At 41.9% G+C, this 23,493-nt stretch overlaps 1 protein-coding gene across 8 annotated transcripts in view; it reads left to right on the top strand.

Annotated features, from left to right (window-relative positions):
* Positions 1–23,493, top strand: part of cdc42bpab (CDC42 binding protein kinase alpha (DMPK-like) b) — a 132,766-nt gene that overhangs the window by 15,024 nt on the left and 94,249 nt on the right. For all 8 annotated transcript variants that reach the window (XM_037538148.1, XM_017720198.2, XM_017720193.2 and 5 more), the window contains exon 2: positions 22,779–22,870. In XM_037538148.1, coding sequence (XP_037394045.1) covers positions 22,779–22,870 — 92 coding nt within the window. The remainder of the gene's footprint in view (positions 1–22,778; positions 22,871–23,493) is intronic.

The raw sequence follows: 23,493 nt of genomic DNA, 5'->3' as shown, positions 1-23,493 counted from the left end.
TGTAGCATCATGTACATTTTTTTGCTGTATTACCTGTCCCTACTGGTATGTTACTCCCAAGAGCTGAGGTTCAAAATTCATATTTTTTTATTATGGTACACACCAAATTACTTCAGTACATCATTGTAGAGCATTACGGTAGAGCACTGAAAAGCTGTCTCATTCAGAACCAATGCTCAGTACCTAAGTAGTCAGTCTTAATCAAATCACGTTTATTGTCGCATTATATTTACACAAGTGAAAGGTGAGTGAAAATCTTAGGTGCATAGGCCTCCTATTGAATTTAACTGCAAATATGTATATGTGTGTGTGTGTGTGTGTGTGTGTGTGTGTGTGTGTATGTAAAAAATACATACACACCCCCCCAACTCTGAATGAATATCCACATATACACAATATACACTAGTATTGCACTCTTCTAGTGTACAGTTGTAATAAGTAATATGTTATGGAATAAAACTGAAATGTGCTGTTGTCCATATTCCATATGTGCAGTTAGTCTGAGGTATATAACAAATGAGCAGCAGGTACACGGGGATAGAGTACTGGTATAGAAATCTCAGTGCAGATTTGCTATATTGAAGGTGCAGAGGATCAGAGTGAGTCTGTTGGTGTGGATGAGGCGGTGATTGTCCATGGAGATGATGACTCAGAGGTGCAGTGACAGGCCTATAGACCCATACGCCAGCACTACTGGCTGTTCAGCCACCCGATGGCCCGGGGACCATAACTTAACACCTGAACATCTGTTGGTCAATAGACGTGTTGACTTCTGACGGTCTGAATTCCATTCGGTATGTAAATAATTAACGTAAATGCTTCTTGATTAGTCAGCAATCAGGTTTAGTCAACAAATATACCCACTTCCAGCACCTCCTGCTCATTTCTGGTCTAAGCCACACCCACTTCTGGTCTGTAGCGTTAAAGAGCCTATTGAAAATGAGATTTTTCACCGTCTGTATTGGTATTGATAGCGGGCCATTTTTAAGGATATCCGGCCCTAATGCTGCAGTTTGAAATCCTCACCGTGTCCCCTGTGTCCCCTGTGTCCTTGAGCACCCTGACCGCTCTCCTTTCCCCCGATGAACGTATTGATCTCACAGATCACTGCATTCGTGTAGGTTTAATAAGTGATATGGCAGTGTAATCAAACGTGACGTGTTTGTCCATGCTGTGCGGCCTGAGTGCAGGATTGGTCCAGTTTTTTTGGTCCGTGTGTTCAACTCTGTGGCTGTAGAGCAGATTAAAGCCACTTTTGACTGCGGTCACATGTTTGTGATATGAAGGTCAGTGATGAGTTCCGTCTCATTATGATGGCCTGCTGCAGGGAGGAGGAAGGGTGGGTATGGGTGAGCTGCTCTGTTCGTGAGGGGGATGGGCTTTTTTAGCAGGCGGGGGGGGGCAAGCATCCAGGAGCCTGTGCATTATTCATGCAGCGTGAAGAAACAGGCACCTCCAAATTTAACTTGGGTGTGGTGCTCAAGGCTTGCTTTTGCTACGATATCATGCTTTGTTACGCGTCACGAGTCAAAATAAAATCGGATCTAGCTTTGTGCATTTTGTGTGTGTGTGTACATTCACGTGTTTTACTCCTTTGCTGGAAGAACGCAACTCATTCCCCTCCCAAACCATCACCCACCCCCTTTCTCATCTGTCACCAGACGAGGTGTTTTGCAACGTCTCTCTTTCTGAGACCCAGTCCACTCTCCAGTCTTTTTCCTTCAGCACTCGTCGGGACTTGTTTCACCATAATGCATATTTTTGAGGATGCTTGCGGTTTCAAGTCCCAGCTTTGACACCTTTCTTCTGCAGGTTATAATTAGTACTTGTTTCCAGCCTAAGGGATTGGTTGTGGCCTACAAAGTGTCTCGCTGGAGCACTGGAGGACTGCAGAAGATTGTGTAAATGCACATATGCGCATATATATTCCTTGCCCCTGACGTTTATTCTTATGGCTGCGAGCTATAATTGTGGTTTTTGCAGCCTTCTGACGTAGGAATCAGAACAGGCTGCTGTTCGTCTCTTTACTCTGGGGCTCTGTGATGTGGAAAGAAGCTAATATGTGGGGGAGTGGGGGTGGGATTACAAGTACTATATGTAGCACAAGTAGCACTTACAATCAAGGATCCGTCTGTTTCTTTTGAAGCATAATTGTATAGAAGCACACAATATGTAAACTCCATTTTAATTGTCTTCCTTCAGATGAAGTAACCGCTGGTGTGTTTTTCACCAGAATGAACTTGGTGATAAACAGGGATCGAAGAAAGTAGCTAAAATTTGTACTCAAGTGCAAGTATTATATCACTGCATGTTGTATTCTATAGTTAATAGCATGTTCTCTCATTGCTAGTGTGTTAGCTGTGGGCTAACATATTGGCATGTGGCTCGAGCATGAGACTGGGGGCCTGTAAAGTTTTCTATCTTTAACTTTTGTCTCCAGAATTTCCATTAAGTGGAAATTTCAACATATCAATATGCACCGATCAGGCATAACATTATGACCATGTGTCCTTGTTTCTACACTCATTGTCCATTTTATCAGCTCTACTTACTGTATAGGTGCACTTTGTAGTTCTACAGTTACAGACTGTAGTCCATCTGTTTCTCTGGTACTTTGTTAGCCCCCTTTTACCCTGTTCTTCAGTGGTCAGGACCCCCATGGACCCTCACAGAGCAGGTACTATTTGGGTGGTGGATCATTCTCAGCACTGCAGCAACACTGATGTGGTGGTGATGTCTTAGTGTGTGTTGCGCTGGTCTGAGTGGATCAGACACAGCAGTGCTGCTGGAGTTTTTAAACACCTCAGTGTCACTGCTGGACTGAGAATAGTCCACCAACCAAAAATATCCAGCCAACAGCGTCCTGTGACCACTGATAAAGGACTAGAGGATGACCAACACGAACTGTGCAGCAGCAGATGAGCTATCGTCTCTGACTTTGTCAGTCCACCTTGTAGATGTAATGTAGGAGTGTCTAATAGAGTGGACAGTGAGTGGACACAGTGTTTAAAAACTCCAGCAGCACTGCTGTGTCTGATCCACTCAGACCAACACAACACAAACTACCACACCACCACCACGTCAGTGTTACTGCAGTGCTGAGAATGATCCACCACCCAAATAGTACCTGCTCTGTGAGGGTCCATGGGGGTCCTGACCACTGAAGAACAGGGTAAAAGGGGGCTAACGAAGTATCAGAGAAACAGATGGACTACAGTCTGTAACTGTAGAACTACAAAGTGCACCTATACAGTAAGTGGAGCTGATAAAATGGACAATGAGTGTAGAAACAAAGAGGAGGTCATAATGTTATGCCTGATCTGTGCTTCAAATCAGGACAGCGCTGCCCATACAACCATGAGAAGAGTTGCTTTTATGCAGATAAATTAGACCAACTGAGCCCCCAAAGCTTAAGGCATCATTGTTTTAAATTGGGCTCATCTTTTTTTTTTTGGGCACACTAGGCTCCTCCTGGCTGCCTGTAATCTGGCCATGGTTGTAACTGTTGGAAATTCGTATGGAAGATGTATCTTGTGTATGAGGCCATGCAGGGGGAGCCCCATGTCTCAGCCATTGTGGTTGTCCTGCTATGTGGAAAAATACAACAGGAAGAATGTAGACTAATGTAATGTTTATTAATATGCATTTTACTTACATACGTTGTTTTCCAGTAAAAATGTAAAGTATTCTCTATTAATATGACATATATACAAATAAAAAAATACCATAGCACATCACTACCCACCTCTGATAGGGAGGTTTATGACAATAGAAGTCTTTGGAAAATTACAGTTTGCTTAGATCATACAGTGTTTTTCACGGGACAACTAATAAGTAAAGCTGCTTTAGTCAGTCAGTTGTAATTGGTCCCAGGTCATTGGACAGACGATGACGATGATGATGATGATGATGATGATGATGATGATACAGTCCAAAATGTGGGAAGGGAATTTTTAAAGCCTCAAGGTCTTCCTGTCATCCACGATGGTTCATTTGCTCATCCGTTCCCAGAGAACGCACAAGTGTAGAATTACATCTACTGTGACACATTTCGCTGCAGGGCGGTGAGTTGATAACATTATGTTGGAGGGAAGCTGCAGAGTGACCCCAGTGACAGGTGGGCTTAGGAGTATTGTTGTTTGTGGAAGGCATTCAGAGGTTTTATGTCACCGTCATCTCATTGGCTTGACTAGCAACCCTCTCAGGGGAATAAGACCCACAGTGCTTGTTTGTGCTTTGCTGTGTGTGAAGGTCTGGTCAGCCCCAAGCTGATCATGTCCTGTCTCCACTGTACGTTGGGGGTTACGATTCAGAGGCCGCGATGCGACTGTAAACAGATTATCGATGCATCTTTTTTTTTTTTCCTCCCTGTGTGACGACTTGGTACGTTTAAAGCAAAGTATTTGTAACGATCTATAATGAATTAACTTCCAGTATATTTTATTCATAAAACAAATTGAAGTGATCTGGCAACTGAACTGGAAGACTCTCATTCACTGCTTTTGTTTGGAGCACATTAGACGCTGCTGCCACTCATCTGCGATAAAATGCGCTGTTACGGTGAAATAAGATCCTGTGATAATGGACGTCCACGCAGCACACGTTACAGCCGTCCTGCCCGTTTTCTTTAGTGATTTTATAACTCCGGATTTGGCCATGTTGTAGAGAGTCAGGGGTCACTGGGTCAGTGAAATATCAGGACAGAGACAGGACATGAGCACCACAGCATGAAAGCCGTGTTTCTCAATGAGACTGCAGGTCACTTAGCAACACAGTCTCTCCTGGCTAGTAGCGAACAACTAACTAGGCAGAGAGAGATTTAGCTCAGACGAACATTTGGAGACTTATTCGCATTTATAAGCAGCGCAGTTAGTTTCCTGAAACGATATTTGCAGCGAGTGACTGTCAAACACTGAAAGTTGTGACGATGAAATCACTTCTTGTTCGAATTTTCCCGCTCCACCTTAAACGGAAAAATTCGAACAAGAAGCAACTTCAGCCTCGTAAAACAGCCGAACGATGGGAGACGTTTTACAATAAGCTGCTCTGCTTCTGAGGAAAAGTTTCCCGATGGAAAGGGGAGGAAAGCAGCTATAGCTAAAGCTTAAAGCAGAGCAGAGTCTGTGTTTTAATTTTTTAGCCTACACTAGGACATTCGCACATACTGAGACATATTGGGTATTAAGTGTTGTGGCTCCCAAGGTGGTCCTGATTTTTTGTTGAAAGGATGAAATGGCTTTTCTTAACATTTAGGTTGTGACTCCTGACTTATCCTGGCTTTAATGCAGAGCAAGTCGGATTTCTTGCTCATCCAGCTGTGTTTTTGTTATGTGCTGCCACAGACTGTCCGGGCGCTGCACTTCCGCACTTCAAAGTTCCGCCTTTTGCGTTCCGTCAAACATTGTTATAAATTGAAATTTAGAAAATCGTTTTTTGACATTTGCGAATCGATTCAGAATCGTTCACGTCTGCATCGCGATGCATCCAAGAATCTATTTTTTTAATCTATGCATTTTACTGATATCTGGTTGATGTAGCAGATTCAAGTGGGTTTCAATTTGAATATGACGTGTATGAGGGCGTTTTCAGAACAAAGGGCCTGAATTGCTATAAAAAGTTTTAATAAATGCAATTTATATTAAACAAATTGAATTAAATTAAAACATGAAAAATGAAAAGTCTTCTAAAATAAAACTGATGATTTTGGCCATGATGGAGTAACACCCATGCCTTAGATACGGTGTCCTTGGGAGCCTGAAGGAAAACAGTCGCCACGTTAGCTGGATATTTACGGTAGCCCTTACCAACAGTTAATGGTGGAATAATAATTAACTGTCAAAACTGTAACTGTAAAAATGCTATTTATTTTAATGGTGGAATAATGAACTGTTAAAGGTTGAATAGTTGTTGGTGGAAAATCTGTAAAGAATAGTGAGTGCTAGCTTTAGCAGCGTGAGCTGTTTTTGTGCTACGTCCACGTTACTAGGCTCAGAGCTGTGTGTACAAGCAAATCTGATCTTTTCAAATCCGACCTGAGCCACTTTCTCATGTGGTCCTAGATCAGATACATTTCCGCTTTGCGGCCATGTGGCCTTAATATGACGCTCGGATCGGAATTCATGTGCTTTTTTCCTCCACTGCACGTGCACCATCATTCAGCGTTACCATGGCAGCAGCGCCGAACAGAAGTTCAAGCCTGTAAACGGTGAAAATGCAGCTCAGAGTCCACGCCCTGACGATTCTAAATTTCAGCCAGGTACGTCTACAGGCACTGACAACTAAACTGAAGGTGGCGACTCAAATCATTGTCAACCATTTTTAAAAGGATAATCCTCGAGTAACACAAGCTGATAGAAAGGAGAACCAGCGTGAGTAGAGAGAGATCCACAGTGCTGTGCAGAGGAGATGACCTTTTAATTATCAGTCAAAATGACTATTAAGTACATTTTTCATCAGAAGAAACAAGCAGAAAACTTTTATATTTAACAGGAAATACTGAATAACCATTACATATATTATTATTTTCACTATTTTTTGCACTCTTTCTCTTAATTACAGCTTCAGCTGAGACTTTCAGTTGTTCCACGTCTCCCAAAGTTCAGTCTTAGAAGAAGACATTTTCTCCTTTTCACAATCAAAACAATCCCAAATCAATTCAGTGGCTGCGTTTACGTGCAAAGATTTTTGCCAATCTGATTGAATCCATTCCGATTACAGATCAAGACTGAGGTGTTTATGCTCACTCTACTCAGCAACCTGATGAAAACCTCCATTTACATGTGCGCACTACAAGTAATCAGATCCAAAAAGATGTGCATCCATAGAGAACCGCTTAGAGTAAACGTTACCATGACAACGAGCATCACATGAAGTCCAGTAATAATGAGATGAGGTTCCAGTTGGCGCGTTGTTTTTTTTATTTCTTTAAAATGATGTCGGACTCAGAAAAACGTCCTTCACATGTATTAAGGAGGTGGCGAGATGAAGACGTCACGTTCTGAGACCCCTAAGCTGGATGTCCGTCCCACCGCTGTCTTTTTCTCCAGGGTGTATTTTGGTTTGTCCATCTGACTTTACACAACCAAATCGTAAGGCAGATTATTCAGTAACTGCATGAAATCAATGCACATTTTTATTTTAATTTTAATTTTTTTTTCTAAATGCTCCCCTCAAATGAACAGAACATGTGTTTTATGATCTACACATATCACTATATGCTTACAATTTACTGCTGAAAGCCTAAAATCTCAGACGCTCTTTGTATTATTTTATTAAAGTAATGTTTACAGAGCTGATCACTGAAGAGACGCCATCTGTTTATAGTTTATAGCCCAGATTTGTGGACTTTCAGTAGAAAAACAAACTGAGTTCAGCTTCTTTTATTATAAGGGTTTAAAATGACACCACCATCTATTTGACTGGAAAGAAGAGTTACAGCCTCATACGACGCCCAGCTTCTGGATGTAGCTTATGAAATATGAAAGTTATGAAGAACATGACGAAGTGCATTTTGGAATCACCAGTGGAACTCAAGGAGTTTAAGAGTTAAAGTTCAAAGCATAAAGTTCGTCTCCTCTGCAGATGTTTCTGCTCTGCCTTGTTGAGCCTTATAAACTTTCATTATGACGTGACGCACATGCGCAGAACGTGCTTAAACTTTCTGATTGGGAATATAATCAGATTCAGGCATTTACACGGTTAATATTCCTCTATTTAAGCGATTATTTATAGCTTTGCCCACCTCGTTCAGTCGGATAGAAAATGTATTTCGCATTTCATCAATAGGACTAGTCTATTCAGACTGAAGTGTGTGTGTGTGTGTATGGATGTATTATTTTCCAGTTGAGCTATTAATCGGATTTTTAATTAGTTTTGATTATTAGGTAACATGTAAGTGTGGCTAGTGATATTGAGGTGTGGTCAACCTATTCTGTAGATTTGTATCAGATCTGAAGCAAGAGTGGAGCTTGATTTTCTCCTATATCTCAAAGCTGAAAGCTGTAAAGTCCTATTTATCTGATGGAAACCGCTTTGGTGGCCTAGCAAGTATTATGTGGTTGTTAGGGGCCCATTTTCTCTATCTTTTCTTTTTCGAACTCCAGAAAAATGATTAACCTTCACGTAATGGCTGTTTTGCTTGGAAATTAAGAAAATGAAGGGTGGTCTCTGACTTTCCACAGCGCTATGTGCGCTTACAAGGGGATATCAACATTAGCTAACAGCGACAAAATAGAAGGAACTTATTTCTATGCATGTAGTCTGCAGAAAGGTTTATGAGTACATGTGTGCTTATTCTGGTCCATGTAAGACGTCTAGAAGCGGCATTTGGAAAAGTTACTTTCCAAAACTTTACTCACATAAAACGTGCTCTTCAGAGACTGATAGTGACTGCAGTAGAAGTAAACATACCAAAAGTTGCAGGTCCAGAAACTTCTGGAATGCTGAGTTTCCTACAGAGTGGCAGCATAACTTTTTAACACCTATCAGTTTGTTAGGTTGTCGCTCCAAGATAAGGGGCGTGTCTACAATGCCGCCGTACGTCCAGTCCTTCTTTATGGGTGCAAGACATGGCCGATGCGTGTCGAAGACTCGCGACGCTTAGCAGTATTCGATCACAATTGTCTTCGTCAGTTAGCTAAAGTAAGACTAAGTGATAAGGTGGGTAATGCAGAAGTGAGCCTCCGACTAGCTAGACTGCATTGGCTCTGGCACACCCTGCGAATGGAAGAAACTCGACTACCAAAGCGGGTATTGTTCTCTACTGCAGGAAAGGACTGGAAAAAGCCTCGTGGTGGTCAACCCATGACCTGGTCCAGAGGCATGAAGAATAGCACTAAAAATCTAGGTAAAGTGGGAGCTTCCCGTCTCCCTGGATGGGGCCCGAAAGACCATGGTCATGCATGGCTTCATACACTTGAAGATATGGCTAAGAATAGGAATCAGTGGCGCTCATGTTGTCCATTTTTATCAAGCCAGACTGTTTGACAAGAACGATGCGTTTGATGATTCTTGTGATGGCCAAGACGGCATTTCTTCCCACTTTCCTCTTGCTTTACCCATCCCTCCCCATTTTACTTATATAAACCGTGTTTCTTTCCAGCCGTTGATGCGTGGCAGTCCGCAGTGGTATTCTATGCCTCTGTTACACTGTATTGATGATGATGAGGAGGAGGAGGAGGAGGAGGAGGAGGAGGAGGAGGAGGAGGAGGAGGAGGAGGAGGAGGAGGAGTTTGTTAGATGCTATACTTTTTCATTTTAGATCCATTCGATCCGCAATAAAGTCAGAGGCGTGACCAAACGCAGTGCTGTGCAGCTGTGATTGAATTTAAAAATGAAATAATAACAAAATGTCATTGAATAAAATGGAACAGAGCGGACAGAAGATTTCTTTTATGCTTTATACTTACAGTTAAATTACCGTCATTTGAAAAATCCTTCATAGAATACAAACCCATCTTAGGCTTGCATGAGCACTGATGTAGCTGACTAATGTTTCTTTTGCAGTTACTTCATATTTTGGGCTTCTGGTGGGCAAGTTTTAAGCACATAGAACTGGACATTTTTGCTGGACCTGGCACCCCTGGACTCATTTGGTGCCGTATAAAAGCAGGTGTTGCGGTTGTGTCTGAAAAGGCCTGGCGGATAAGACTAATTGATTTGTGTGCTATTAAAGACGACTTCAGTTCATGATCAAAAAGCCTTTCACTCTCCAGGTGCGGTGATGAGACCGAGGTTGTAGAAGTATTGTTGGAACCACTGTTCTAGATCATTGTTCTCACTCCTTTTAAAGAAAACCTGATCCAAATGGACCTTTTTACCTTTTTGCTTCATCTCCTTGGTCATATTGATCATGATTCATTATATCATTTAAAAGTGTGTACTTTTGTGCAATCTTCTATGAAAGTGTAAAGACTTGTGCTCATCTCTGAATTTTGATTACGCCACTGTGCACCAGTGGGTGGGGAAGAATAATGTAAACTGATATCACATCATTGAGGAGAAAATGCTGAGCTATCTCTAAAACCCTCCCTTATATCCCTGGTTCACTCAGGAATGTGTCGCGTGTTGGCCCTGCAGTCAGAGGATTGCAAGTTCTATCCCTGGTGTTCTATCCGTGGCTGGGAGTCCAAGAGAGCATAATTGGCCTTGCTCTCTGAGTGGGTAGGATGCCCCCCCCCCCCGTTACTGAATGTGATGCTATCGAGCGCAGGCGTCTATTAGCTGATGTAGCAGAACTGGCAGTTGGAGCTTTCCTCCGAGTGCATTCAGCTGTCCAGTAACGTTGCGTCGGCTCAAAGTAGCAGAGGACGCCTGTACTAGCCTACATCCTCCAAGCGCTGGTGGTATCGTGTGAAGGGGGAGTCCTAACTAGAGGGTGGAATTGGAGACGAATAAATTCAAGAGAAAATGAGTAAAAATAAACAATTAAATAAAAGATATTTGTCACTATAATGGACGGAAAATGGAGTATGATGTCCGATCGACCTTGACCGTCAGATTGAGTTGATATAAAGAGTTCAAATAGGTCAGCACATCTCTGCTCCTGCTTCTCTTTGTTGGTTTTTGGCCTTCAGCTTTTGGCCTTAGCACAGGTGTAGCCTTGTACAAGCTTGGGAATATTCTCCAAATTCTACATCTCCATGTTCCACCCATCCCAAATTCTACATCTCCATGTTCCACCCATCCCAAATTCTACATCTCCATGTTCCACCCATCCCAAATTCTACATCTCCATGTTCCACCCATCCCAAATTTGTTTGTACATGGATAGGAGAAACGAGAGGAGGTCGCTTTGGTTGGACACATGATACAGAAAGCGTGGCTAATCTACAGTGAAAAAATATTCGTTGGCACACTCTCAGAATTAAAGGTGCTAAACTGTCACTGCGGCAGTTCCCCTCTTGTCACTGTGGTGGGACCCTCAATGGTCCGTCTCAGTACCGTTTGTCAGGGAACATAACTGGACCATTATCCGTTGAAATCGGATTGAAATCCGTTGACTCCAGGCTTTTATTTTAATGCTCTGTTTTAAAACATTCGGTTATGAAAAGGTACAGATACGAACTTTTCACTTGGAAAAACTTATTGAAGGTGCACTATCGGACCGGAAACCCACTGCTGCACCTTTGAGGGAACATTTAACGTTTTTACCTTGATGAACGAAACGTGTACCTTCATTTCTAACCGTGTTAGTGGGTATCCACATTTCCAGTGTATTTCATTGTGAGGCACATGTTTTCAGTTAAAAATGTTGTTCTGCTGTAATTTGCCTTCAGATTGAAATATCGTTTTCAGAGCCTCCAGTCTCCCTTTGTTTTCTCATGAAGTGACTTGTACTGAAAACACCCCCATGCATTTGCTCTGTCATTTGTAGCGGGAATGTGTTTGATGTGTGGTAGTCAGTCTGTTTTTAAACTTTTTGATCTGATGATAATCGCGCCGAGTTTCCGCCTTTTATTTGGAACGGCCTTTCTGCATAGCATTTTTAGCATAGCGCTCTCTGTGTTAAAGGGGCAGCTCTGGCTAGTCTTTCCGCACCTACCGAAACGGTGACTATGCTTCTGGCACTCGTCCAGCGTGGCTCCCTAGAGTTTCTGACCAAGGCTAGGGATCCTTAGCGGGGCCGCTCTGTTTGCATTTTTCTTGGATGAGCGTTCACACAGGAGTTCTTGACACAATCTAGATCTTATCGCCTTGTTTCTCTTTCTTTACTGAGTCTTCCTCTCGCTCTCTTTTTTTTTTTTTTTGTACTTTGGGAATATCCTGTTTGTGCGCTCACAGACATCGAGACGCGTCGTCTTCTCCCCCAAGGTCTGGGACCATCCCACCATGCCTTTCGGGTTCTATAGGAGATCGGTGGTCCCTTATAGGGGCACACATCGCTTAGGAAATTTCGGTGCTGTGGGTGTTCGGTGTTGCATTAAACCCAATTTAACGCCCCGCTGCATGTTTATCCAGTATGAAAGTGATTCTCGTGCACGTTTCCATACGTGTGGATCTCATGAATAATTCACAGCTCATTCCAGCACCCTATCATAGACACAAACCGCATGGTGTTCCATGCCCACAGGCGTGGATCGCAGGCTTGTTACTCAACGCTTGATTTTTGACCAGATCTTGTAATATCAGCCGGCATCACAGCTTCCAGTTCTTCCAAGGAATAAAAGTGCGCAGCTTTGATTTACATTTGTAATCCATCAAAGGAGCGCCGTAAGCTACTGGATATGAAGATAACCCCAGGAGAATTGTCTCAGTTCCTGCTTCTGAGGGGCCAGGCAAGCTGGAAGCAGTGACCAGTTCCCTCTGCACTGAAGTCCCTGTGGTAACAGGACAGCAGTTCTCAGATGCTTGGCCCAAAAATATTCATAATCTTGTTCGGAGCGAGTTCATCTGGGATAAAAATCTAATTATACAGGGAAAAAACCCAGTTGGCTGAGCCATGTGCTAGATCATTATAAAGTATTCAATATGCATTCATATAACTGTAGAATATTGTTTATTACAGCAAGTGTTTGTTACATATTGTTGCTGTCCAAAATACTAACTTTGCAGGAGAAGGCACAGACATTCTTGACCGTTAATGTAAATAGAATTTTAAAGCATTTCTGTTGGTCCATCTGTCATGAAGCACAATATAAACGGCAGCTGCTGGGCTCAAATGATAAAAAATAAAAATAGAAAAAAAGTGTTTGTTGTTGTTGTTGTTGTTGTTGTTGTTTGGTGACACTCGTGACAGTATAGAACTGTTGGTCAGTTTGGACTGTATCTGTATACTGCACAGCAGACGTTAGCTTTATTCCCTGCCAGGGCCACACACCACGCTACACCAATCTGTAAGGTTTCATGAATGGATATGTGGTTAATCATGGAGAAGGAAAAGAAAAACATTTGGCTTAGGTTATTGTGCTGTGCCTTATCTTTTTTAGGTGACAGCACTGGTGTTGCACAAACATTTAGCATCACCCAGAGGAAAATATTCAGAAATGTCAGAAGAGGGTAAATAGATTTTCATATGGGATGAGTAACATAAGAGACTGTCTTGGGTGAGTTAAGGAGCTGAAACTACAGCTAACCAGTGACACTGTATGCTGATGGAGGCTCGTTTTCTTGTGTCTTCAGTATGTTAGTTTGTCATGGCATAACATTCTGACCACCTCGTTTCTACGCTCATTGTCCATTTTATCAGCTCCACTTACTGTATAGATGCACTTTGTAGTTCTACAGTTACAGACTGTAGTCCATCTGTTTCTCTGATACTTTGTTAGCCCCCTTTTACCCTGTTCTTCAGTGGTCAGGACCCCCATGGACCCTCACAGAGCAGGTACTATTTGAGTGGTGGATCATTCTCTACACTGCAGTAACACTGAAGTAGTGGGGGTGTGTTAGTGTGTGTTGCGCTGGTCTGAGTGGATCAGACACAGCAGTACTGCTGGAGTGTTTAAACACATCAGTGTCACTGTAGGACTGAATAGCCCACCGACCAGCATCCTGTGATCACTGATGAAGGACTAGAGGATGACCAACACAAATTGCACAGCAGCAGATGAGCTATCGTCTCTGTCAGTCCACCTTGTAGATGGAAAGGCATGAGTGTCTAATAGAGTGGACAGTGTGTGGGCACAGTGTGTGTGTGTGTGTATGTATATATATGTATGTATATGCATGTATGTATGTATATATATATATATATATATATATATATATATATATATATATATATATATATATATCTCACTATTAAAAAATATGAATACAGTGATTTTTATTAAAAGGATCACACAAACTCCAGTCGAACAGGCCTAGCTGTGCTCTCTTTTTAATGAAACCGTCGGTCTGTGTTTTTTTTAAGTGCTGACGATATTCATAATACGCACAGAAAAGCATACAGCGATGTGATTTATCGCAGAAGTGCTAAAATATCTTACTAATGCCCAGCCTACAGGAAAAGGCTAGGGAACTTGACGTGACTTGACTTGAAATTGGCTAGTAAGCTAATTTGGCTGCTTTAGATTTGTCCATTAGTTGTATAAAACAAAACAGACAAAGTCAGTTATTAATTCAGCAAATTATCAGTACAAGTTGAAATATCATGATCGTAACAGACCTACTCAGTACTTTAGTAGAAATACAGAGGTTCAGAACACTGAGTTCTTCAGTTTCTGAGAGGTGTGCATGTACACCGGATTCAATGTCAGTCATTTTGTCATGCGTTTGATTGTTTCCATGAGACTAGCATGAATATGACTTTCCCTGAGGCTGTATTATGTTAGTGGTACACAGCCATGTAATATTACAATAAAGTCATATTAAAGGCAGCCCTGCCAGACGGTCATGCTGATTCAGTGCCCTGCTGAAGGCCTCTAACCTCGGGATAGCAGCAGGGGGAGGCCATCCCCAGGTCTGTGGGAGCTGGGAAGCGTTCTCCTGGAGGCGGCATTTTTGTGTCGTTACCTCACTGCGGCCGTAAATAATCTCTCTTATGGCTTCCAGATGTCCCCTTGCCAGAGTTGTGGGAGAGCGCACGCACGCACGCACGGACACACATGCAAGCCTGCATGCTTCTTAGGCCTCTCCGCATCCCATACTGTACACACCCCTGTCCCCAGCTGAAGGGAGGGCAAATTTACACTCGAACACTACACTTCTCACGCACTCCCTCAACCAGTCTGGCTGGGGGATAGAGAGAGCGAGAGAGAGGCAGACATGTTTTTCCAGTCCCACAATACAGCTGCTTGACTCAAAACTCAGTTTCATTATTGAATATCTTTGATTTCTGTGTTCTGCCCCTGCTCTGTGAACCTCTGCCACAATAACACCTCTTTAAGTCTGTGAGCTGAGGAACAGGCAGTAGGTTGACGGACTGCTGCTGCTGAGCCTTTACAACATTACACATTGCTTCACACTCCCCTTTGTCATGGCAACTGTTGCTATGTTTGGCGTGACTGTATTTTCTTTCTATGGAGTCATTAAGGTGTGCGGTTACTATATGGCCATTGTTCCGTTGCTAGATAAAGCTTAGTGCAGCGTCACCCAGCAGCAATATTAATTACCCTGCAGTCCCTGTTGCAAAGTGAGAGGGTAGAGTCCCATTGTGTCTATGCGTTTTCACTGGATCCACACGTATTGAATATATACCAGTATTTACATTCACTGTCTTGAGAGCCGAGCTCTAGGAGTAAGAGTTTCAAGATGATCCAAATTAGAACTGGGTTATATTAATGTTGTTGGTTATATTAATAATTGGTTATATTATTATGTTCATATTCATGGTTATACATATGAATGCAGTCCAATTTCTGGCAGGTAGCAGACACTGGGAGCGTTTCCTGGGTTGCTTTGCTTTTGTGCTTTTTCTTTATTTTACAGAAGTGTTGTCACGGTTACTTGATTCACCTGAATCAACCAAAAATCAGCACTGAAAACACAGGTGTCGAACTCCGTCTCTAAAAGGGTTGAGCATTTGTTTATTCAAAACATGCCAAACACTGCAACAGCAAAGTCGGCACTGATAACGTATTCAGGAATAATTCTGAATAAAAATGATTTGTTTAGGTTGTCTTTTCTTTTTGTGGAACCGCTGGCCCATAGATAATTGTTGGGGAAAGGGGGTGAGAACACACACTATATTGTAGTGCCTGATGGGGACTGTAGTGCATCTCGGGGTGAAACAGGCTAATTATAATAGAAAATTAAAATAATTTTGTGGGCTGAATAGGATTTGGCCTGCGGGCCTTGTGTTTGACACATGGGACTTGAAATGTATCTTCTTGATGAGTCAGCAACAACTATCTGTAGGCAATTTCCATGATGATAGTGCAGGTTTTACCTTTTCCTAATTGTTTTTTTTATTATTTATTTTTAAAGCTCTTTTCACACTGCATGTAAAATTGGCCCAAATCTGATCTAATTTTTCGTGTGTGACACAGATGTGATCTAATGGCAGTGTGCGAAACGCACTTTAAACACACTTTTAAATGTAACAATTTTTACTTTTTTTTTGGATCGATTTTTATTAGCCTAACACAAGACATGAAACACACTAGCACATTTTCAGTACTTTTATTAGCCAATCTTGCAATATATACATCTTTTATTTGTGCTTCGATTGGCCAAACTGACTTCTTAATTTTCTGTTTTAAATCAGTTGACTATTTAAATAACGAGTTTCAGTGTGCATTACAAGTAAGGGGAAATTGGCTATGGGGCAGCCATGGGGTGGAGGTTAGGGAACTAGCCCTGTGACCAGAAGGTTGCCAGTTCGATCCCCTGAACCGACAGTACGTGACTGAAGTGCCCTTGAGCAAGACACCTAACCCCCAACTGCTCCCCGGGTGCTGTGGATAGGGCTGCTCACTGTGTTTCACTGTACGGATGGGTTAAAATATGGAGATGATATTTCCCCATTGTGGGACTAATAAGGGTCACTTAATCTAATCTATTTAGCACAAACAGTCAAATACTGCAGGAGTGTACATGCCTGGTTTATGTCATACAACTGAAACGCAGATTTGCTAAAATAAAAACAAAACATTGTCCCATTGCCATTTTCTTGTTTTAAGGCAAAAAATCAGCTGATTCTGAAACATCATTTCATTCTGGAGGATGAGCGACTTGCACGAGCAGCACAAATAAATAGGCCTGGCGTTTTCTAACTCATGAAATCAAGTGAACTGTTATGTTAAATTGATGTATTATTAAAAAAAAAGGAGGAGCAGAAGAGTCACAGGAACCTCACGCAGAACTGTCTCTTTAACCAGTATATATCGCCGAGTTTGTGCCTCTTTGATATCTTTCTTCACGATAGCTGAGCTTAAGATGGTGAGCTTCCTTGCTCGGTTTGATCGGATTCCTCAGTTAAAACAAGGACAGAAATTCACCATGTTTACTCTTTTCTGTGGTCTTTGTCCAGCGTTGGTCCTTTTGACATCTGCTGCTTGTCTTTCAGGTTTAAAGTAGCTGTTTGCGCAGCTTGTGTTTGTTAGGTGGAAGTCGTCTACTGATCTTAAGCAAAGGGAGAGGGCAGCTGTGTTTTGCTGGATGAGCGTGCCGGGTGGATGGGTGCTTTTTTGCACGTGCGGGTCAGTGATTTGTTCATACTACTGTGCGACAGGTCACAGTGAAAAAGTTCATGTGAACCACAAGACGACAAAGTCAGATTTGGGCGGTAGATCAGATGTGACACCTGCAGTCGGAACATGATGGACATCATTATACATGTGCAATGTGGCCACATAATGAATTGTTTATTTTATTGTTGGAGCCCTTTAATTAGTGGATTGCTGATTTATTAGTGTAATTAAGGATGACCTTCCTGCTTAACAGCCTTACCTTCACTGGGGGTGGGGGGGTGGGGGGGGATTCTTGTCTGTTCACACTGTCACTGTTCTCCGACTTACTGTAGTCAAGCTGTGTGACTGCACTTATGTCAGAGCTTCATCACCATGAATTGCCTGAAAGCTGAACTGCGCTAGTGCTAGAGCGGTCAGTGATGTAATCTGTGGCATGGAAGTGTGCTGCTCTGATTGTGTTTAGTCTATGAGATTACACTGTGGGTCAGAAGTCTTGTGTAATCACAGCACTAAATGCAAAGCTGGACTCATGAAATGCTGTGTGGCAGCCTGTCTGTGCTGCCGGGATGATGATGATGCCTGAGAGGCACATGGTGGTTTTGTCAAAGTATAGCTACGTTCACATTGCCAGCTATAGTGTCGTTGGTAAGTTGGGCAACAAACACAATTATAGTCATCAGTTAGTTTGTTCAAAATGCAGCTTTACTCAATTTCGCCACATACCAAATGTAAGAGGGGGTCATAGAGTTTCTGACTGACAGTGGAAGATGGTTCCCTTCAGTCTGCGAGGAGGTGAGACCCCTGAGCAGAAAGCATTTTGTGTTCTCCACTTCAATAATAGTGAATCCGTCATAACAGCTCAGAGCGATCGTCGTTGGTTCCACAGCACTGGATGATCTCCGAAATCACACTGAAAGAGCTGTGAGTGCAGCGACACCCAACATGCTCGATCCAGTATGGGATGAATTTGACTAGGGTGTTGATGTTGTGATGTCCATGCAGCTGGAGGAGGTTCATACTGAGCATGTGTAAAATTCCATAATACACCTTATGCTCATTTAAACCATTTACAGTTTACTGCATTGATTTGTAACAATTTACAAGTAAAATAAATCATTTTGAAATAGGATGCATCTTTTGACTCACCCTGTATTGTGAAAACGCTGACTCACAAATCACTGAATCACTGAATATTGTGAGTTGAATTAAATCGTGGGCTGAGAGTGTCATTACACCCCTACATCACGGGGTAGACAGCAACAACCAGTGTTTATTATCCACATGAACTGCTTAGTATCAAGTAACTGACTAATGATGGCACAATACCACTTTTCTTTCCAACACCGATGCTAATATGGAAACATTGAGTGTCTTATTTTTTTCTTTTTCTTTTTTTTGATGTCACTGATACCTTTTAAAAACCCTGCACTTTAAAATAAGCTGTTTATCATTGATGCACTGGGCTTAAGATGAGCTTCTGAAAGTAGGCTACCATGCTCAAACTTTTCAAATACTTCACTACACCACAGGAAGAAATTCACAGCTAACAGTGTCTCTTTGAGCAGTGTGAATGAGTGTTATAATAGATTTGATACAGGACTTGATCAGATTCATTCCTTTCTTCCCCTCCAATCTCTGGTGATGCTTTCGCTCTGCTGATACCAGTACTGAAATCCATTGATACCAATATGCCATCTCTAATTTGTGGCCCTACTGCTCTGCTTGTGCATTTTATCAGCTCCACTTACTGTATAGGTGCACTTTGTAGTTCTACAGTTACAGACTGTAGTCCATCTGTTTCTCTGATACTTTGTTAGCCCCCTTTTACCCTGTTCTTCAGTGGTCAGGACCCCATGGACCCTCACAGAGCAGGTACTATTTGGGTGGTGGGTCGTTCTCAGCACTGCAGTAACACTGACATGGTGGTGGTGTGTTAGTATGTGTTGTGCTGGTCTGAGTGGATCAGACACAGCAGTGCTGCTGGAGTTTTTAAAAACCTCAGTGTCGCTGCTGGACTGAGAATAGTCCACCAACCAAAAATATCCAGCCAACAGCGTCCTGTGACCACTGATGAAGGACTAGAGGATGACCAACACAAACTGTGCCGGAGCAGATGAGCTGTCGTCTCTGACTTTATATCTACAAGGTGGACTGACAAGGTAGGAGTGTCTAATAGAGTGGACAGTGAGTGGACACAGTGTTTAAAAACTCCAGCAACAGTGCTGTGTCTGATCCACTCATACAAAGTGCACCTACACAGTAAGTGGAGCTGATAAAATGCACAATGAGCGTAGAAACAAGGTCATAATGTTATGTGTATGTGTATCATGAAGATGCATTTCAGTACTGTGATGTTATATTTTTGCCGTATCCCCCTTCATATAAAGTTTAAAATAAAGTTAAGGTTGATGTAGAATTAAAAAACATACATTTAATCATTTTCGATATGTCTGTGTATTTAGTTACAGCAGGGAAGAATAAGAAAAAAAACTGGGCCTGGACCACCACAGAATAAATGACACAGTATGCCATAACTGACAGCATGCGGTAACATGCATTTGCATGTTTGGGCTGAGCCTATAGCCTGGCTTCGCATTGTGTGGTTCCGCTTAAATCTCTGAGCATGGAAGGCTTTGATGTTCCCACCCTTCCATTGCTGGTGCCATATATGAGCTAAATCCGTGCGGAGGGGCTGAGGGGCTGACCCGCTTGTTTAATTTCAGAAGACATTTCCCTAAACTCTCCAACACCCCCCCAAATTTTCTGGATCAAAATCCAGCACTGCCATAGCAACAGTGATGTCTTATCCTATAAGCTCATCGTTGATTGGCGATTTGCACCTCCTCCTGAGCTTGCTGGTAGTATGTTTTACCATGTGGATTAAAACATCTGTACACAAGAAAAACTTGTAAGGTCATTAAGTAAGGTATGGCATTGTTGCGCGATAATTATTATGGGGGGGGGGCGTCCAAAAGATTCATCGTTTTTATATCAAACTTTCATGAGTTTCATGAGTTTCAGTAGCTTTTTTGCTTTTTTTTCTGTGAATAAACCTGACATTCCTGTCTTATCTTATTGTTTCCATGGCTTTTCCCCGTCTTCGTAATATTTCTCGTCCCCAACCATTTCTCAGCCAAGCTGATGTAGAAACACTTGTCCATGCATTAGTGGCATCACTGCTAGACTACTGCTATGTTTCACTCCGGTCCTTCAGAGTCTTCATTGGGTGCCCAGTACACTCAGTGTGCAGTACAAGGTTCTCGTTATTACATATATAGGTTTGCACAGTCTGGCTTCTTCATCTATATGTGCCATCCCGTACTTTAAGTTTGCAAATTTTAGGCCTTCTCCATGTTCCAAGATTTAAATTGACTGATGTGGGTGGTCGATCATTTAGTGTAGTAGCTCCCAAATTATGGAATACTCCCCCACAGTGTATCCGGGATGCCACCTCTCTATCCTCATTTAAATCTCTTTTAAAGACTCAGCATTTCTGACACCTGAAGCGCCAGAATGTAACTGCTGCACCAATTAAGGTGGAAAGGGAAAATTCAAGCAAGAATCTGGTGAATATCTGTCTTCAGCATCGTATCACTAAAGAATTAACGGTGGGCGATTATAAATAGCTGCCTTATTCCTCTCTTAGAAAACATATGATGCCCTAAATGTAACTAAAGCCCAGCAGTGAGGAGCCAAACTTTCCCCTTTCTCTGCCATCACTGCATCAGTGAAGACTGGCTGAGTTGCCTACAGAGCAGCGCTAATAGCTGTTAATGAAGTAATATGGTTTTTTCTTTCTGTTTGTTTTTTTTTTTTTTAATCTTTTTTTCTTTTTCTTTTTTTTTTTTTTTTTTGTTATGTTTTTAATTTATTTGAGGGTCCCATTTTGTAGGGCAAGATTTCAACCACTGCCCACTGTAACTCAATTCCAAGGGGTTAGGGTGACACTCAACAAGGGGTAGGGGAAAAAAGAAGAAATGGGATTGGGCCTAACTTGTTTTCACTGTAGTGGTGTTGTTGTTTCGCTTATACTTGAATGTTTATCTGTATTGTCGTTTTGTTGTTGTTTGTGTTGATGTTCTTTGATTGTAAAGCATGGGAAAGGAGTTGTATAACTAAGTGATGATGGTGATGATGGATAAGCTACTAGCAGGAGGCGTGGGCCTTGGATTTGTATGGTTGACATGGATAAAAGGCTGCCGACTTTTCTCCTTATCACACCGTTGGTCTGATATCAGCTCCCGCCTTCCTCAGTTCCCACATTCTGAGGGCTGGGCTTGCATGACACTGGAACATGTGGGGCCGCCCTGGTGTGATCCACCTTGCACTCTCAAAATAGATGTGCTAGAAAGTTTATTTCAGGCAATTCCATAAAGAACCACTTTTGATGCCGTAGAGAGGCTTTTAAAGAAAAGCCATTTTATTATTTTTTTTTATTTCCTACAAAATTTCGTCATGTAAACAAAGTCATTCAGAGTGGTTGGTGTGAGCGGCGTAATTCTACAGAAACTGTGAGAATTGTTTGCAGCAGGGGTGACGGGAACCTGGGCCCACAGGTCAAGATAAGATTTATCACAAATTCATAAAACCGGAGCAAATCTGATCTTGAACTCCTTGGAATTTGACTTTGTCATATTCTTCATAACTTTCATATTTCATTAGCTGGGCGTCGTATGAGGCTGTAACTCTTCCTTCCAGTCAAATAGATGGTGATATCATTTTAAACCCTTATAATAAAAGAAACTGAACTCAGTTTGTTTTTCAGCAGTAAATTATAAGCATATAGTAATATGTGTAGCTCATAAAACACAGTTTCTGCTCATTTGAGTTTTACTAAATAAATAAATAATTTACATTTATTTCATGAAGTTACTGAACAATTTGCTTTACATAAAAGGGGATGGTGGAGATCGAGTCTGCAGCATCTGAGTTCTTAAAAAATGCTGTTTAAAGAAAAACCTCACAAGTCAAAGCTCCGTGTTTAATGTAGGTAAAAGTAGAGCCATTCCAGTTATAGTGAACTGTGCTGCCCATCACCGTATAAAACAGTAGAAACAGATGGTTAAAACAGGTTAAGATGCTATGGGGTTTGTCTTAAAGCTAAGAAGATATTTAGGATATTTTTGGCAACTTAGGATGTTTCTGTAATACAATTTTCTTATCTGGAAATAAGATTACAGGCTTAAGAACTGTTGTTCTGTATTATACAACATTTAGTTCCGGCCATGGAAGCTGATTGGTTGAGAGGCGTTCTAACTGTGCTGATATTTTGCCATAACAGTGCGACAAACACTGTATCACTCCGCTGAGACTCCATTACTAAGCAACAAGTTTGACAGCTGTAGGAGACGCTAAAGCCATTTGAATGTTTATACTAATTACTTTGCCACAAACAGAAAACGGACACTTTTAAAATCACATTTGACCGACAGCCGATTTGTTCAGACTCTGAAGATGAAACTCCACTAAATGCCCAAACTGTCGTCACCACTGAGCAGCTTTTCAGTCGGCAGCTGAGACAGAAGAACAGCTAAACACCTGGAATTATCCAGAATTCAAAAGCTCCTGTTAGCCTCCAGTGCAAAACAAAGTTGTTCCTTTAACAAGTCTGCATAATTTCCAGCTTTTGTAATGCTAGACAGTTATCCACTTATTTTCAATTTACCAATGATTTCATAAGTCTTGTTTGTCTTGTCTTTGTTTCTTCAGCCAAACCCTTCACCTCCAAAGTGAAGCAGATGCGCCTGCGTAAAGAGGACTTTGAGATCCTGAAAGTGATCGGCCGAGGAGCGTTTGGAGAGGTATGCACGCAGCACATGCTGCGAGTTATTTCAATTCCCATAACAAGACCTTAGCATCCCATAAAAGCCATTGTAACATTCAGAGCTGGCCATGTAAACAACTTCAATATTCCTCAGAGAATCTCATTAAAATGCAGCATAAACAAAATCAGCCTAACGTGTTTAAGGATGGTAATGCAACAACAGCAGACTAATACATTAACCCAATTACATAAAAATGCAGTCCATTGTAAATATTGGCTTTGCTTTACTTAGTGAATGAGAACAGATAGGTAGTCATTTTGAATGTTTTCCTGTGTCACTATAATTTAGAAATATGCAGAGCGTTAGACTCTCTGGTGCTTCTGTCATTATGAGATAAGGTGGGAGATCTGACTCGCAGATGAACTTGGCAGTGACTCAATTGGGGAGAAAATTGGGAAGAAAAATGAAATATATAGAGACTGACTGTCCCGATCATCAGCTAGTAGTGCATACAGAAACCCGCCTGGTCAGTTTAGGCCTGTACATCCAGATATTGGGAGCCTCTTAAACTCCTTGGTTCCAAAACGTGCTTCGTCATGTTCTTCATAACTTTCATATTTCATAAGCTACATTCAGAAGCTGGGCATCGTATGAGGCTG

The sequence above is a fragment of the Pygocentrus nattereri genome, chromosome 4 (assembly GCF_015220715.1).
Source record: "Pygocentrus nattereri isolate fPygNat1 chromosome 4, fPygNat1.pri, whole genome shotgun sequence".
NCBI classification, from domain to species: Eukaryota; Metazoa; Chordata; class Actinopteri; order Characiformes; family Serrasalmidae; genus Pygocentrus; species Pygocentrus nattereri.
The sequence above is the reverse complement of the archived record's forward strand: the minus strand, read 5'-3'. Positions and strand labels throughout refer to the sequence as shown.